This window comes from Echinops telfairi, unplaced genomic scaffold (genome assembly GCF_000313985.2).
Source record: "Echinops telfairi isolate 266 unplaced genomic scaffold, ASM31398v2 ScPeMD7_60;HRSCAF=208, whole genome shotgun sequence".
Lineage (NCBI taxonomy): Eukaryota > Metazoa > Chordata > Mammalia > Afrosoricida > Tenrecidae > Echinops > Echinops telfairi.
This window is the reverse complement of record NW_022103958.1, coordinates 35,175,360-35,194,189: the sequence shown is the minus strand read 5'-3', so window position 1 is coordinate 35,194,189 and position 18,830 is coordinate 35,175,360. Positions and strand designations below refer to the sequence as shown.

The following is an 18,830-nucleotide window of genomic DNA, read 5'->3' as shown; positions in this document are numbered from 1 at the left end:
TTAGACTGTCCAATTCTGAGAGATCAGCCACCAAAAATCTTAAGAATAGTGGTGTGATATTGTCAGATATAGTACCGAAGATGGAGTAGGCTGTCCATTTCTGAGGGCTTAGCCACTGGGGAGACACCTCTGCCCCAGCCGTATTTTGAGGGCCTTCTAACCTAAGGGGCTCATCTTCTGGCACTGAGGGTGTCTCCCCAAAGTAGAGTTGGCCATAATCACGTGGAGGAGTAAAGCTTCTGGACCCTCATTAGCTAATGGGGCACAACTCAAATGAGAACAGACAGCTGCAAATATCCAGTAATAATTAGAACGTGGAATCGATGAAGGGTAAATCTAGGAAGACTAGAAGTCATCAAAAATGAAATGGAACCCCAGAAAATCAATGTCTTAGACATCAGTGAGCTAAAATGGACTGGTATTGGCCATATTAAGTTTGGGGTTGTTAAAAAAATTTTAAATACATAGCTTTTGGCAGGGGGGATTCCGTTGTTTTTTTTTTGGTACTCCCTCGTTTGTCCGCTTGTCCCCGCCAAACGAGGTGAAATACACGTATGTCCAACTAGAGCAACAAAGCACTACCTGTGGTTTAGAGCTGCAGACACAGGCTCGCACCGCAATGCAAACCCCAGTCTCCTTTGAGGGACCCTACATACATTTCCCAAGACTAAGTCAGACACGAGCAGTAGCCTCATCTCTCTCCGTCAATCAGCCAGTGGGTTTGAACCAACAACTTTGCCGTTAGCAGCCCTTTTTCAAAAAAAAATTTTTTTTGTTTTTATATTTTGACAGTTGGGTTGACGTATCATTTACATATCACACAATTCAGTGGTTCAACCCCAGAGCTCCTTCCTAATGCGATTAGCACACAGTCTTAGTCACACACAAAGTAGAGCCTGCATCCATCACCTTTTTAAATGGATGAGGTTTTTTCATGAAAGTAGCCAGATATATTTATTGCTTGACTGTAAGAACTTATACACATAGCTTTAGGGAAAAATAATAAGTGTGAATGAGAGCTGCAGACCGTTCTATACAAGTGGATTATCACACTGCGGCGGACGCTCACCCAGAGACGTTACGGCATTTTCTTCTCCAGAGGGCCATCTGAGCGCTCCCTTCACATCCTCATTTTCACGTCCTTTTGGGCCCATGGAGATGGACTTCCACCGTGGAGCTGAACTTCCCGAAATGCCTCCAACGCGGGGGAACTGTTTTCCGCTATAGTCCTGATGTCACCCTGCCCCTTAGATTAAGTGCAAACTCCCACTCCACATCCGAGAGGAAGTCTAGCATGCTCCCGCCCACCTCTCATCTCATGCCGTTGACTTCTCATCTGTCAGCTCCCTGACGCACCCCCACACTCCCCAGCACAGGCTGCTGTATGTAGAACTTCAAATGCAGATTTGTAAACTGGCAGAATAGTTACATAGAGACATTCCACAACCAACGATTTATAATTGCACGTCAGTCACCCCATTTTTAAAAAGCCCTTTTTATATCCCTGCTCACAAAGGGTCCCTCCTTGGCCATGCCATTGACAAGTTTCTTCCTGCCTTTCCCTCCTTTGGTGCCCAGATGGTGTAGTGCTTACAAGTTGGAGTGCTAACCTCAAGGTCAGCTGTTCGAAACCACCAGCTGCTCCTCTGAAGAAAGACGAGGCTTTCTGCTCCTGTAAGGAGTTAGTGTCTTGGAAACTCACAGGGGCAGTTCTACCCTGCTCTATCTGGTCGCTCTGAGTCAGCATTGACGCGATGGCAACAAGAGTTTTTCCTTCCCTCCTATTTCTCTGCTTCCCGGCCTCACTTCCAAATTCTAGCTCTGTTGATTAGGAGAATTTGAGCCTGCCCACCAAAAAGCATGGCTGAATTAAGTGACTTGCTATGGAGCCGACTCTGACTCAACACAAGTTCCCCTGGTCAGAAGAGCACTGTGCTCCACGCGGTTCCCATGGCTGGTTTTTGAGGAGCCCAGCTTCCTGGACGTGGACAGCATCATCTTTCTCCTCTGGAGCGGCTGAAAAGGTGCCCATTTTTTCCGAGGTGCCTCTGGATGGACTACGAGCTACCACCTCTCCCTAGCAACCAAGAGTAAACCCCAGGGGCTCCGGACTGACAAGTGGCCTCTGCTATTGACCACAGAGACCTGAGGGACTTCCTTCCGTGATCCCCCGTGTCCGAGGAAGAGGAACTCATTATTGGCAGCACCACGAACTGATTGAAAACAAACAAAACCTCACCGCCACTGAGGCGATGCTGACTCTGATCCTGTAGGACAGGGTGGAACTGTCCCTGTAAGTTTCCAATGCTCTCACTCTTCACAGGAATAGAAAGCCCAGTCTTTCTGCCAGAGAGCCAGATGGTGGTTTTGAACTGCTGGCCTTGCAGTTAGCAGCTCAACTAGTAACCACTACACTACCAGGGTTCTTACTGCCAACTGACCTCCTTCCAGACAAGACTGTCCCCTCGGTCCTGCTCCTGGCAGCTCTTCCTTGTGGAGACTTGGCTATTGCCTAACGCTTGGGCCAGGCTTTCCCAGGTCTATTGTCCACATTCCCGAGGCTATTATTAATTAATGTGCCTCAACCCCACACATTAGAATCGCCTGGTCATGGATGGGGGAGGGTAACTGCTTTTTAAAACCTGATGTCCAGGCTCCAGCCCAGACCAGTAGAATCAACATTTTTGGGTGTCTGACCCAAGTCTCAGTGAACATTCAACCTCTCCAGATGCAGTCAAACAATCAGTTCCTCCAGTGAGTGGATGCTGCAATCCCCTGGGGGAGGGCCTACGCTGCAGACTATCTTTACGCTTCCCCAAACAAGCATATTACACAGCAGGGTTGAACCACTGCTCTAAGGATACTACCCTGGCATCACAGCTACTGCATGGCATCAGTCAGCCCCCAATCTCTCTCTGATTTGCATCCGCATTCCTTAAGACCTACAAGTCATCCCCACCTGGACGCCCACAGCCTCTCCAAGCCCACTCCCTTCTCCTCAGCTTGCATCTTGCACGCGGCACCACCTGCACCTATGAACCAGGCCAACCCTGAACCGTGACCTGAAACCCATCTGTGCCGGCTCCCACCACCCAGGGATACATCAGTTCAGCAGGGCCGATAGACTACCCAGGCTTGCGGCTACTCATCCCTGCGCTCCCCACGCCCTCCTCACGACCTCCACCCTCCTTCCCCTCTTCACTACTCTCACCTCCGATCCAAATCACAATCAGGCCCCTCCTCTCCTCTGTTCAGGTCCCTTCCTCCCCTGGACCGTCTTCCGGACTGTAACCCAGCTTCGTCGTTCTCAGGGCTGAGAGGCAGGTGAGAACAGAGACATGTTTACACTCTCGGTGGAGTTGAAACTGCACTGACATCTTTGGAGGGCAATCTTGTCAAACTGCCCATAATTGAAACTGCCTATACTCCAGCTCGGCCATCCCACAGACTTGTCATTTGTCCTTCACATGTACTTGCACGCAAAGACAACTAATTGCGCAAGGACATTCATAACCGTATCCTCGGCAGTTGGAAATATTCCCATCAACAAGGAATTATATGTCCATACAATAAGGTACTCTGCAGAATTTGATGGCGAGGAGAGGGTATAACGCCTGGTGGGGTTACATCAGGTGCTATGTATCCAAGAGGAATTACTGAGAGCCAAATGGAGGGTCAGCATGATAGTGGGACAGGAGGAAGGTGAAAGGAAATAGAGGAAAGAAGTAGGGGGCAAAAGCTATCTATAGAGATATAGCTATAGGCATATGTAGGTAAATATATTAATTTATAGTGAAAGGGATAAAGGTCAATGTACATATATTTATATGTTCAGTATTAAGATAAATGCTTACATCATCAAATTAATGGAAATGCCACCCGGTGCTCTAACCAGAAAGCACACTATCACTGTACAGGGAAGCTGGGATGAAGCAAATGTGTGTCCGACAGAATGCACAGGAAAAGGCGAGAGTGGGAATAAAAGACGAAATCCTTATCTCCAGAACAGAATGTCAATGAACAAACCAACCAAAGCCCTCACTGCCATCAAGTCGAATCTAACTCAAACAGACCCTGCAGGACAGGTCGCACTGCCCCGGGGGTCTCCCAGACTGCAACTGTTCACGGGAGCAGACAGACTTGTCTTTCTCCCTTGGAGGGGATGGGAGTTTCCAACTGCCGAACTTGCCGTGAGCCGCCCAACGCGCCACTACTATGCCACCAAGGCTCCTCAATCAAACGTCAGTCGACACTAACACTGAAAAAAATCAAGACATAGCAATGCATCTTTTATTCGTACGCACAAAAGCAACTGGGACACTGCTAAAAGAACTGAAAAGTGGTTGCCTCGAAGGTGCAGAATCAGGGGCAGGATGGTGGCAGCTGTACTATTTAAATTCTTAAGCGATAGAACACTTTAATAAAAACCGAAAGACGCAACAGGTAAGCTAAAGCTGTCTCATTTTGGATGGCGTACACTGGAGTCACCTGGACAATGTCCTCCAACATACCTGCACCTGCTATCTGTATGGGGTGAGAAAAGCCTCTGAAATCTTAGTGAGGTGATGGGCGAAGGGTTTAAGGTTGGTGCTTAGCAGGTGCTGGGAAAAGGATCACTACGGCTATGTTCTTGAGATCATTAGTAGCAGGTGGTCATGATTCTGCCTCTCTGCCAATACCCTTCAAACTACTGCCCTAAAAATTCGCGTGCCATTGTCCTGTTTCACAGCCACCAATGACTTTGCCAGGCCTTCAGGATTAAAAACCTAACTCGATAGCATAGGGGGTAGGCCTTCGGTTTCTGTCCTATTGCAATCACTCAGTTGCTCCAGCCCAAATCCCAGGATCACCCTTGGTTCTTCCCTGCATCCTGCACATCTAAAGCGTTGGCAAGCTTCGTTGCTTCCACCTCCAGCATGTACCTCAACTGTTTGTTCCTATTTCCCGTCACCACTCTGGACTACGGCCACAGCCTCCTCACTGAGCTATCTCCTTTGTGAAATATTAATCAGATCCAATCCTTGGCCTGTCTAAAACCTTCCAATAGTACCCCCTTGTTGCTCTTCAAATAAAATCTAAATCCCTTACTTTGAAGTGTGAGGACCTACATCATACAATCCCTGCCAACCTTCAAATCCACCTCACAGCTACCCACCAGGGGACCCACCTAGCTCAGCACCAAGACTAGGAGTTTCCTTCCTCCCAGTCCTTGGGTAATCGCTTGCTGTGCTCAACAAGTCAGCTCCACAGTCGAACAGTCATCAATGACACCTGCTCAGTCTACTTCAGCTACAACACAGGAGGCCTTCTCGCTTCCTGGTCTGCCTGCCCAGCAACACTGTCCACCTGTTGCGTTGGGTATTTCCAGTGTGCTTTCCCCACCGCCCACCCTCACAACTGTCTGGATGGTATTAAAGCAACCCACACGTGCACACCATGCCTACACATCTTAACACTATTTCCCCAGGACCGTCACAGCCCACAGGTGGAACACAGGGAGAAGTAAAGTATGGCATTTGAGAACACGTTCATCAGGATGGTGGCAGCTTGGCCCGTGCTCACTGCTCAGACACATGCACTATGGCCACTCCAGGCCCCTGGGAGCTCTCTGAATGCACAAAAGCTTTCCATCTCCTCTCCCACCTGCGGTTTGTTTTAGTGGCTTCTGAAGATCATCTGGAAGTTAGTTGACCGTGAATTCTTCAGGGCCATAAATGTGTCCTAACTCATCTAAACTCATGAGACAATATAGACAGTGCTTTGCAAATAACAAGAGATTCAAGCCTTCTAAATAATTAAAAGCTGCTTCCTGAAGGAATGAGTACCATAAAGCCCAATGTCAACAGGGCTTATGTATTTCCTTCTCCATGTTCCTAGAATTAAAAATGGAATCGTAGTTACTCTGCTTTCTACAAATAATTTCTAGGATGCAGAGAATCAGCAGCATAAGAGGAGGAGATCAGTTACTATCTACAGGCTGAATGTCTCAAGGCCCGATCTTGGGGACATGAGATGCCTTCTGATACAATCTGCGAGTTTCAGAAGCCGACCGACCTGGGTCTGAACCCTGTTATCAGTCACTGTCTACGCACCCTGGGCAGGTGCCTTCACCTTCCTGGGCCCCGTGTTTTGGTCTGAGACGTGGGGAATAACACCTTCTCCTTGCAGAGCTGTTAACAGGGCTGCAGAGCTAATGGAGGTAAAGAGTTTAAAGCCACGCTGAGTGTTGGGCAAATGGTAACTATTGCGATTATGTTCTTATGTGCATCATCAGCAGCGATCCCGACTCTATTACTGACCTCCTGCCGTCCCCCTTCTGCACCTTCACCCAGTGTTCCACCTGGGCCAGGCTGCTCTTCTTCTCGCTGTGTTTTTCAGGGTTGGTCCTGGGAGGAAAGGCTCGCTGGTAGCCGCCAGTCCCATTCTGCTCTCCTGGACCATATGCAGGAGGCAGCACGCCATTCCTCTCTGTGCGCTGGGGCTGTGCCTGCTGACCTCTCGGCCCCCCAGGCAAGTCCACAAACAAGGCATCCTCCTCCGCTGGCGAGTAGGGAGACCTCGCCTTGCTCCTGTCCCACTTGCCCTCCAGTGGGTCCCTCTGGGAACGGTATCGCTCTTCCTCCTGCTCCCGCCTTTCGAAGCCATCATGGCCCTGATGAGGACAATCCCTTGCGTGTCCAGATCCCACGTGGCCACACCCACGGCAAGACTGTGTGTGATTGGCCTGGGGGACTGCCTGCCGCTCCGCCTTCTCCACGTCCCTGCAATGACATCAGCACATTTAGCCTGCTCCAGACAGAAAAGAGAGGGGCCTTTCTCCCTGCCACCTGGGGCGGAGTCCTAGTTATGCCTGCATCCGTCACCTGGGACCAGGGGCTCCATAAACTTTGCAGAATTCTGAGTAGGGAGGCAGGGAAATGGACTTCAGGCTGGCCCAGATGGACCAGAAAATTTACCAGGAATCCTTGGACTGGGGCAGCCAGCCTGCTGGTACTCCCAGGCAGAAAGATTAGGACCCTAAGATCCATCACCCCAGAAAACGGTCAAACCAGAGGCATTTCCGTGGTAAACTGAGAGTGTAAAATGCAAATGATTCCTCATTTACATGTAGTCAGATCCCATCTGTCCCTGCAACAATCTCACACTCTCCCAAACCCAAACTCACTGCCATAGAATCAATTTAAATCAGCTGACAATCATCAGTAGAAGCTCAGACCAGAATCCATCTAGCCTGGGGAATAGCTACAAAGTCAACATAAAGTGAAGCTATAATCCTTAACACAGGTCCAGCTTCTTATTGCGTGTAGGTCTAACTGGTAGCCTTAAACTGTATTAGAGCTTGAATTCTGAGCATCCCCATTTGCAGAAGGCTACGGCTGACAGTGAAAGCCCAAAAACCCATCCACAGAGTCCTTAGGTAGATTAAGCCTCCATTGGATTCCTTCTGATCGTTCACCCAGGATGTAGACAGTCTTGCCCTCAGGTAGAGTGCATTGGAAAGTAGACTGCCTTCACCTCTCTCCAGGGCAGTCTAACTAAGGGGCTTGCCTGGATGCGTTCTTGTGTGTACCAGGCTCACAGTTATGAGCCTTGGCCAGAAGGCCCTGGACCAATCTGATGAGCTGTCCTAGATAATAATGATGTATGTGTCCAAACCATGGGGCTGTTCCCGCTTTTGGAGTCCCGCCTGGAACTCCCATGTATTGATCTGCCACCAAGCATAAATTTGGGGCAGTTTCCTTTGTTCCATGCTTTATTTACATAGCGTCCTGATTGTGAATCCTAGGAGGTCACTTTGACCTCATGCTAATGGCCTCCCTCACCCAGGTGAAGTGTCCGTGTCTCTGTCCCTTTTATGACTCAATGAATGTCCTCCTCAAAAAATATCCGAGATGGGCGTCTCTTTTGTGCCCTAAAACAAACCTAGGCATGGAGAGCTGAGAAAAACAATGCCTGATCTCACTGCCCATGCATTAATAGTTTTTCTAGGAAAATCCGAAGTTTTTTGGGGAAAACGTTCTTTGGACCTCCCCCTTTTTTTCTCACTATAAAACCAAAAATAAAACGAAAGGAAAAAAACGAAGAAACTAACTCAGTGGCACTGAGTTGACTCCAAATCACGCACAGCGACCCTACACGACAGGGCAGAGCTGCCCTGTGGGTCTTTCTGATGCTGTAACTCTTTACAGGTGTAGAAAGCCTCGTTTTTCTACCTCAGCACAGGTGGTGGTTTTAAACTGCTGACCTTGGGCTTTGAAGGACAACACATAACCACTGTGCCCACCAGGGCTCCTTTAGGGAACAAAAAATCCTTATAAAGCTTATAAAGGGCCAACTCTGCTGCATAATGTCCGCACCTATGGTCTTCACTTTTCCCTTCTTCCTCGAATCCTCTAGAGCCCCATCACTGTAACCCAACCTGGGGCTTTCAAGCTGCCCAGCTGGCGCTTATCTTTACTATTTCTCGAATTCAGAACCCACCCTCGGGGTGAGCTAAGGCAGAAGACTAGGGATCTCGCTGTTCTCCGGTGCTTTATAAGCTGCACACTGCTTTGGGTTTCATCTGCACTGATGCTTCCAAGGCATTACTCCAATGGTGAAACCGGAGCAGCTGGACCACCCTGCTAGTCACAGCCCGGAGATACACAGCACCTTGCCATGAAAGCCAGAGAGGGCGACCAATGTGCCACCTACAGGGGCGCCATGAAAATGAACGGGAAAGCGAGTTCTTTCATCCAAGGACCCCAGGACTGTGAATACAAGGTCTCAGCCAACCCACTGTCACGTGGACTTGTCTCTTTACTAAGCAACTACCACTTACTTCGTGGGCACCTATGGGTTTCCCAGTAAGGCAGGCCAGGGCAGGGGAGAGTTTCTGCCTTCAAAGCCAAGTGACTCTAGAGCCCGATTTAATCATGATCGCCACATTTGATACTGGTCATACACCACCACCACCACTTCCCAAAGAAACAAAGCAAAAAAAAAAAATTCTAGACTTGGCTAATCATTTCTAACCTTGGAGCTAACTTTACAGCTTGAACGCCTAGTCTTAACTGTATGCTCTCATATGAGGACGTTGTTGTTCGTTCTGTAGAGTCTAAGTGGATTCATAACTCCATGTACCACAGAAGGCAATGCTGTTCCGGTTGCATGTTGAGTTCCCTGTGGCAGCCTCTGTGAGTTAGGGGTGCCTTCTGACTTAGGGGACTCAGCCTCCAGGAGGATTCAGACAAAATTCTGCGGAGATCCATAGGGTTCTCACTGGCTAACTTTTGAAAGGAGATCTTCAGGCCTCTCTTCCTAGATTGCTTCATCTGGAAGCTCCGCTGAATCCTGTCCACCACGGGAACCCTGCTGGCATTTGAAATACTGGTGGCACAGTTTCCAGTATTAAAGTAACGTGCAAGCCACTACAATATGACAAGATGACAGATGGGTGGTAGTCATATGCATATTCACACTTCCAAAAATACCAACACTTTCTGAAAGCAAATTTGATAAGATGATAAACCCTCTTTCTTCAGATCAATGCCAGCACTGATTGCACAACAAATCTTTAGACTGTGGCTCAAGTATGGTAACCTGCTTGCCACCTGGTCTTCTCCTGGGCTGAGATGTTGGGATTGTACACAGCTCTTTATTCCTGTGACTGCCGGGGTTGACATAAAATGCCCTTGTGCTCAAAATGTGCAGATTGTGGCCATGGGCAAGAAAGGATGGTGAAGATAATGTTCCCTGCTCCCTGCCCTGCCTTAAACATTTAACTTACTAAGCTGTGGGGTTGGAAGCAAAAACGTGGTTTAGTTTCTCCCTGTCTCGCCTTCAATTTAGCACATGACTTCTCAAATCAAGAGGCTTGTCACCAAACAGATCTGCAATGCTCCATTTAGCACTTGGGCAGGAAAGAAGGAAGTTCCCCCGGGCTGGCAATGATGGTGCCTCTCAGAGAACTTGGTCCTACATTGTGCTGACATTTACAAGTGGACCAGAAGTTTCCAGATGGACTGCCGCTCCTATACAGGTCAGTGCTACCACCATGAGCACCTGCTATCAGTGCCTGTCCCAAAACACAAGAACGTCCTCGAGCCTGGAGACCAAGGTGACCGTAACTCATTTAATCCTTTTAACAATCCTATGCACTCAGGCAAACTGAGGTCTACAACGCACACATCATTCTCAGAAGCCCACACAGCTGGAAATCTGTAAGAGCTGGGATTTTAATCTGGAGGTCTGTCTGACATCAGAGACTAAGAAGCTCTAGGAAGAGATTCATGGCAAAAGAAACAGACATAATAAGAGGAGGCTTCAAAAGAGATGGCATTGTGATTAATCACAAGGTCAGCAGTTGGAAACCCCTACTTCACCTCTCCGAGGGAGAAAGACCAGGCTTTCCACTTCTGTGAAGAGTCACCGTCTCAGAAACCCACAGGGGCAGGTCCACCCTGTCCTGGAGAGTCACTGTGAGCTGGAATCGACTTGATGGCAGGGAGTTTGGGATTTGAGCCCATAAGTTGTAGGGAAATGGAATTAAATGATAAGGAAAGATGTCCATGAACTTTTTGCGGATAAATCATAAAAAGTGAGGGATAAGTCATCTGACCTGAATATTGGCTGTTTGCACCACCCTTGTCCTCCTAAGCAGTCATTGGTTCCTTCTCTGCCCTGAGCCCTAAAGGCCTTAGCCCTTGGTACTCATCTGCTCATCACCATCACCCCCACCCCCCTCAGTCCCCATGGACTAGGTGAGGCTCTACCTCAGGTTCCCAGAGTGAATGAAGCATCTGTGCCCAGGCCCGTGCCGATCACCATGTTGCATTCTTTGATTACGGTAAATGGTTTGGGGTATAAATGTGATCTAAGAATCTCAGAGTGTCTAGGACAGACTCACTCTTGCCTGCTGGCCTTTAACCCAGATGACATGAGTCTCTGGCTATTGCTGCTATCTTGCAACCAGGTTCTAGAGCTCCCTAGGACCCCCACATGGAGCTCTAGAATGAGTCCAACTCAGAAGGAGACAGAGTTCAGAGCCTGAGGAAAAGGATTTGTACTGACATTGATTGAGTCTTGAATCTAGCTATTTCTAATGCCAGATCTATCCTGGCCTTTTCAGTAACATGAACCAACAAGTCCCCACCCCTATGGCAGCTACATAATCTCCTGTTAACTTGCGAAGGGGTAGAGTCTAACCTGTCAATCAGGTCACAGCTTGAAGACCTCATTTAGAGGTGTTAAGGAGCTAAATAGCTCACTGGAGGCCAGATACACTCTCTACTTGTCTCCCTGTGAGACAGTCCTGTTGACAAGCCACATGGAGCTACGATGACGGAGCCAGAGCTGGAGGAGTCACATGGAGACCCCTACCAGCGCTAAGATACTTCCACCACCACTGGTTCCACAAGACTTTCCAGCCACTGGCCTGTGATCTTCCTGCACTTAGTGTCATTGCACGTCGTTTGAATCTGAAGAGGAATTTATAGACTGGTATCAGACACAGGGACTTATGGACTTAATCTAGACTGGTCTGGGATGTTTTCTCAATATATAATTGCTCTTTTATATAAAGCTCCTTCTTACATACATACGAATGTCTATGAATTTGTTTCTCTAGTCCACCCAGGCTAACACATTTCCTTAAGCAAATTTGGTTGTTTTCTGTCATTTGTGATCCAGAGAGTCCTAACTAAAATAGCACCAATCATAAAGAAAACATGCATTTGAAAGGGCGAGAAGCAGCTGAGTGAGACTCAAGAGAGAAGACTACATACACATTTACAGACACCGAAGTTTTCCCAGGTAGAGCACCAAACCAGAGGAAAGGCAAGATTTATTCCTGCCTGATGAATAATTCTAACCAAGCAAATGTCTGAACATCTTATTCTGATAAAACAGAACATTCGGTAAGTCTGCGTTTGCTTTGCTGACAATTTCATCTCTCAGAATGCTAACGGGAAGAGTTATTGTGTCTTTGTTCTGACTCACAGGGTAGAAATCATTGGTTTAAAGAGACAGACAGGAAGGACCTTGGGCAGACATGATCACGAGCCTTAAGAGTTGACTACAAGCATCACACTGCCATTTAGTCAATGCTACCTCATAGCAACCAGTGTAGAACAGCCTGTGAGTTAGTTTCCAAGGCAGTCAACTATTTACCGGAGTAGAAAGCCCCTCTTTTTCCTGAAGATCGGCTGGTGGTTTAGAACTGCTGACCTTGATCTCAGCCCTAAAGTAACCACTATGCCACCAGGCCTCCTGATTAAGCATTTAAGAAGAGTACTTTTTCAAAAAGTTCAGAGAAACAGGGTCTTAGCCCAATGGATAAAGAAGGAGTCTTTCAAAATCCCAAACCTGATAGTGAATTACAAATTCTCCAGGTAGAAAAAGTTAGAGTGCATCCAGGTTTTGTCTGGCAAATTTAACGCTCACGGGTTCAAAATGGGTCTACTAACTAATCATCAAATGTTTTCCTATTAAGCCCAAAATTGTCCTCTCCCCTCATCCCCAAATTGTCCTCTACCAGTACCCTAGCCAGCCTTATAAATGGAGCAAGTAGTAGACGAACAAGAAGAAATCCATGTGCTCTTCCTATCTAAAGAAGCCAGTGTCAACAACAGGGGGAGCTTCTGGAGCTCAAATGAGAAAGGACACATGGGAAAAGAGAAGGTGGGGCACCAACCAAGCACAAGGGGGGGGGGGGTGCAGGTGAATGATCGAAAAGACAGAAGATCCAGTAAAAGCAAACCTTTTCTAAGGAGAAGAGCTGTTCAAAGCGTGTAAGACACAGACACTGCTTGGGGAAGGCAGCATGAGCAGAGAGGCCGAATTCTTGAATATGGGGACTTAGTGCCCTATCTTCACCTTGAAAAGAAAGCCAAGCCTGGTTAAGAGACAACGGAAGTCCAAGATGGGGAGGAGGGAGGGGGTCAAAGAGAACTTGGAAGTGGGCTGAAGGAACCTGCTGGGTGATCTCGGAGGCATCAAAGACAACAGGGAAAGGGGCCAGAATACTAGAGAGTGGCAAACAGCATCTTGATGTTTTCATGGTGGACAGCCTGTGGTCCATTTTTAATGTGCAAGATCTTTCTCTGCCCATTCTCTTCCTGTTCCCCAATCTGGTGCCCCAAGGTGACCCTTCTAATACCCACAAGACAAGAACAACAGAGAAGCACACACACCAGGATCCATGGCTGTGTATCCTGGGCAGTCATTTCACTGCTCCAGGCTTTAGTGTTTCTGTCTGTGTGATGGAGAGATTAGACAAGAGGACCTGCTGGTCCTGACAGGACAGAGTGGCACAGACAGGGTTACATGCTGGGCTGCTCATCACCAGGTCAGCAGTTTGAGCCCACCAGCCTCTCCAAGGGAAATTGATGAGGCTTTACAGCCTTGAAAACTCAAAGGAGGGTAGTTCTACTCTGACCTACAGCCTGGCTGTTACAGTTTTATTTTATGTCAACTTCAACCTGTTGAAGCTTGGGGTGGAGTCCAACCTGTCAATCAAGTGGTAGCCTGGTGATGATGCCTCCTTGAGATTTTATAAGGGAGACTCTGGGAGCTTCTCCCTCTCAGCCCCCTCGCCCTCCCCTGCTTGCTAGGACTCTGTGCCTGCCACTAGGGGTGGCCCCGTGTAGGTCAGGGGCCCTGGAGGTCAACATGGCGCCCTGCCATGCTCCCTGACTTTGATCCACTCGACTCTGCACCCACTGACCTGTGATCTCCATGATTCACCTTTCTGGGTCGTCATCAGCCTGCAGCTATGTCAGTCAGTAGAGGGCTCCCGCTAGCATCAGACCCATGGACTTGAGTTGGCCTGGACTAGGCCGCCTTCTGGATATAAGGTTCTTCCTTACACATGTGTGAGGGTCACTGCTCTGCTTCTCGGGACAACGCAGCCTAACCCACCTGCCGGGAGTCAGACTGATTTGATGGCAGGGAGGTTGGAGTTGTTTGCTTGGTTCTCACAGACATCCTCTCTTCTCCACTCCTGTCTTACCCTCTGGCGTGTACTCATTACGAAGAAGCAATTCAAAGGCAGGGCAAGGCTGAATTCAGGTTAATGAGCGGTGGAATTCCAGGCTCTCAAACAGACATTTTCTAGAAAAGGGCCCACTGTGGCAGAGACACTCCCACCTCCGCCCCCAAAGCAGGACTGACCTCTTCAGTGACGACCGGGACAGCACCTGTGCAGCCTGGTTCATGGCTCGGACCCACGCGTTCATGTCCTCCAGGGTTTCGGCACTGAAGTAGTATGTCCTCATGCCCGAGGGCTCGGCCTGCGAGCCCGCCGCGGAGCTGTGACAGATGAGCGCCCGCATCCCCGTGTGCACGGCCTGGGAACAGGGAGACAGGACCCAGGTTACAGAGCGGTTACTGCACGTGACCCCTGGAGGAACAAGAAGACATCCAGCCATGTCCTCCCAGCTTCCAGATGACCAGCCCCAGCACCATGTGTTCCCACACCTGGAACACACTGCCGGCCGGCTTCCCTGGCTCAGTGTGGGCAGGCTGTGGCTGTTTGCAGCCACAAAAGCCCTGCCTCTGAACCTCTGTCCCACCGCACAGGGAAGAGCACCCAGACAAGGCGCATCTGAGAAATGGTTTGTTTTGTGTTCTACACTTGCTTCAGCGAACTAGACTCTCAGGAAACCCTGGGTTGGCTCTTCGGAAACGCGTGGCTCCTTCGTGGGCTATAATCAGACTAGAATAGAGTCAAAATCAGCTGCCACAGCAGGCGGCATGGTACAGAGGCTCACCGTGAACTGCGATGTGCACACGTCTGCCCGAGTAGACATTCCTGCGCACCTACTATGTGCTGGGACGCCTCCAGGTGCTTCCACACGTATCCTTGCACTGAGCCTGCGAGGGGTTACTGAGTCACCACTGACCAATGACCAGGGTGCTTTTTAAGCTAGAGGCAACTTCCAGCCTTCTTTGCATTTCTGGTAGAGGGCCTGCATTTCCGGTCTGCCAGGAGAACCGCCTCTCCAAGGGAAACTGGCACAGGGGTGGAAAGGCGAAGATCACTACTTTACTCTACGACATATCTCCTTCCACAACTCTGGCAGACGGTTGCTGTCCTGCTGACCCCAGCTGATGGTGACCCGTGTGTCCAAGGGGACTCATGCTCCATACAGTTGCCAAAGGCTGGCTTTCAGGACCACCTTGCCAGGCCTTCTCCCCGGCATCTCAAGGGGATACTCCAACCTCCGACCCTCTAGTTATCAGCCAGGTATGTTCGCCACGGCTTCATCCTTTGGGGTGAAACCTAACGATGACATAGAATGTTGGCCCTTATGAGAATGGCTGATTTTGCTGAGCATGATGCTGTCTAACTTTGCCCCTGTGTGATGGTGTCTGACATTCTCGTCCTTGTTAAAGGATGCCCAAAGTTCCACTGGAAGAAGGCACCAGAGTTTGTCGATCCAATCCTCTAGTTAGGGTTTTTGATTGCTTCCGCTGTTTTGCCTTGATAGAAATTGCTGCAATAAACACAGGAGTGCATGTGTCTGTTTATGTGTTGTTCTTTACTTCTTTAAGGTCTAGACTAAGTTGAGAGATTACAGGATCATAAGGTATTTGCATTTGGCTAAGGAAGCGCTGTACTGATTTCCATAGTGGTTGTTCAGGTCTACAGCCCCACCAAGCCATCAGCCATGTCGGAGCTCTTCAACCCCTCATTCTCTCCAGCACTTGTTATCTTCTGTTTGTTTGTTGTGCTGAGAGTGTTCACGTGAGGTGGTCCCTCATTGTTGTAACTTGCACTTCTTTATGGCTCATGAGCAGGAACATGCCTTCATATGAGTACTGGCCACCTGGATGTCATCTTTGGTAAACCATCTATTCATGTCTTGTGCCCATCGCTTGATTGGGTTGTTTGTATTTTTCTCATTAAGGTCTAGTAGTTTTCTATAGATTTCTGAAGTTAGCCCTTTATCTGATATATCATTGCTAATTTTTTTCCCTCCTCAATCTGCGGCCTCTTCTTTCACTCTCATCATATGGATGTTCTAGCCCTGTCGACATAACTCCTGCCAAGCATCTGGGCGGGGCTATGTAAGTAGGCCATGTGAAACGCTAAGAGGGGATTGGCCAGTTTCAGCCACCACTCCCCCAGCTATGCGTCATCTTAGAAGCTAGGACAGAGAATACCCAGGACCCTCCAGGAAGAAGAGCCCCCAGTGGACATGTTCAAAATCCCTGCCTGAAGTGGTGCCCAAGACTGCAGGCACCAGAAGCTGTGGCAGGCACCCTGGGGGCAGAACAAAGAAGCCACAGAGAGACAGAGCAGACCAAGGGACCTGAGGCCGTGGGACAGTGAGGTGGAGCGTGTGCCCAGATCGTTCTTGGCTCTGCAGGCAAACTTCCTGGCCCACAGAGGCAGAAGCCTCTATGCCTGAGAGGCTGAGGCCCAGAGAGAAAGTGACTCAGTTGGTGGCTGAGGAGAGGCAGGGCCATGGACCTGTGACTGTGTCCTTACAGGTTGCTGACCTGCCTTGTGGTAACCTGGTTACTTCACCAATAGGCCCCCTAGAAATTGTGAGTTTATCTGAGTTCTGTGTGGCCACTGAAATGAATTATCAAACGCCGAAGACAAGTAGGAGGAGCTGCTGGTGTCAGCCGATGGAGGGTGAAGGCAGAGCTGACCTGTGCCTCATGGCAATCAGCCTTGGGCTGGTGGTTCACCAGATTCTCCTTCTCCCTTGGGGAACCACAAGAAGTCAGCTGTAGCCTCCACGCTTCTTATGCACAAAGGCAACCTGCAGCCAGTCCGATTTCTCAGGTGTCAGTCACCCATGGTCTCAGGAAAGATTCCCCCTTGGAGCATAGTGGAGATGTGGCTTTAGAAGGAATGTGGAAAGGCCTTCCTGGAACCCACAGAAGTACTTGGAAAAGTTCCCGTTGACTCCAGAAGCTCTCTGATATACCCTCACCCACAAAGGGTCTGGGTCAGGTCCTCACTCTGCTTGATGAAAGGCCACCCACAGGCCAAGGGAGCCCTCAAGGATGTGACAGAGTAGGTCCCTGCTGTATAAACTATGGAACACACTTTAGGCATGCAGACACGTTTGATCATCTGTCTGCAAATGGGCCCTGGCAGTTATACCCAAACAATAGCAAACACAGTTTTATTCACTAATAAAACTGCCAGTGTGTGCTATGCCCATATTGTTCTTGGCTCTGAAGAGCAGGTGCTCAATTACCTTATCCCTGTGCTTGGGCATATTAGATAATAGGAGGTTTAGCGGGTACACACTGAGCTGATAATCACGGTTTGAACGCACCAGCTGCTCTACGGGGCAAAGATGAGGCTATCTACTCCTGGGAAGGTTTAAGTCTTGGAAACTCAGAGGGGGCAGTTCTATTCCATCCTAAAGTGTCACAGTATGAGTCAGAGTCTACTCTATGGCAGTGAGTTTGACTATTTTCCTTTAATGGTGAATGCAAGAAGGCAGGGTTGGGGGATCTCCATTTACTTTTTATTGGTGCAGTTGTAAAATGGTAAAGCCATAGTGTGGTTTTTCCTCAAAAGTGAAACACAGAATTATTCAACCTAGCAATTCCACTCCTAGGTAGACAGACACTCAGAGGACCGGAAAGCTGAAACCATCTAGCCATGTTCACTGCAGCGATATTCGCAATAATCAAACTGCAGAAACAATATCCCCAAGCAGGTGAGTGCAAAAACAAAGTATGGCACATACCTACAACGGACTGCTACTCGCCACCATCAAGAGCAATGACGTTCTGACACGTGCTACAGCAGGGATGAACCCTGAAAGCATTATACTCCGTGAACTAAGCCAGTCCCTAAGGGCTCACTGCTCTGTCCTACTTAAAGTCGGGAGGGAGGGAGGGAGGGAGGGAGGATGGTGGCTCTTCATTTGGTCAAGTAACACAAGTCCAAAATACCCAGGCCCAAGGAAGCTGCCACCGCACTAGTCTTTTCACCTTTTTAGTCTTGTCTCATCTCAGAGAGGACTCCCTTCCCTTCTGCTTGTCCCTTTCCAACGACCACAATCCCACAACTTTGTGTGACTGAGAAGAAACTAAGTTCTGCCTACAGGAAACAAAGACAGAAGCAAAGAAGAGTTTACTTCAAAAACATAATGCCCTTAAGATGTGACTGTCTCAGGAAAAAAAATGTGACTCTCCTACCCCGTGCTTGATACATTACTGGCTTAAGGTGCCCAGGATCTTCACAACTTAACCCCCAACATCAGCCTAGAACCGAGAAACCCAAGCGAGAACTAGAAATGCACTGCCCTGAAGTTGATGCCGACTCACAGTGACCCTGTGGAACAGAGGCAAGCCGCCCCTGTGGGTTTCCAATCTTACAGGAGCTGAAAGCTTGTCTTTCTCCGTGGAGCAGCCGGTGGGCTCGAACGGCTAGCATTGTGGTTAGCAGCCCAACACATGTCCACTACGGAAAAAGACAGGAGGCTCAAAAGGCCAGAGTCCATCAACTGATGGGCTGATTCATTCTCTAACTTCAAGAACATCGCGCACTGAGCAGTTGCTATGTGAAAGGCAATGCGCTAGAGTTGAGGAGGCAGCCTTAAACCAAGACGAAACAGTCTGTGGCCAAGCAAAAGAGAGAGACCACAGATGCCCAATGATCTCAAATAGGATCCGGTTCAGGAGCCTGTGAGAGAGGATTAACCGGACGCCGGGTCTGGTTGGACCCGGTAATTCCTAAAGACTAGTCTGACAAAATATCATTTAAGCTGCATTCTACTTAAGATGTTTAAGGCGCAGCAGCAGAGAGGGGCCTTGTGGTGGCCACAAGATGGCTAAAAGGAACACAGTGGGTTTCAGGGTGCGGGGTGGGGGGG

General features: G+C 48.9%; 1 protein-coding gene across 1 annotated transcript in view; it reads right to left on the bottom strand.

The window, feature by feature from the left end:
* Positions 1-18,830, bottom strand: part of PLEKHA7 (pleckstrin homology domain containing A7) — a 104,111-nt gene that overhangs the window by 45,968 nt on the left and 39,313 nt on the right. Inside the window, exons 7-8 of the mRNA XM_045290984.1 lie at positions 14,152-14,327; positions 6,300-6,761 (exon numbers count right to left, since the gene is read on the bottom strand). Coding sequence (XP_045146919.1) covers positions 6,300-6,761; positions 14,152-14,327 — 638 coding nt within the window. The remainder of the gene's footprint in view (positions 1-6,299; positions 6,762-14,151; positions 14,328-18,830) is intronic.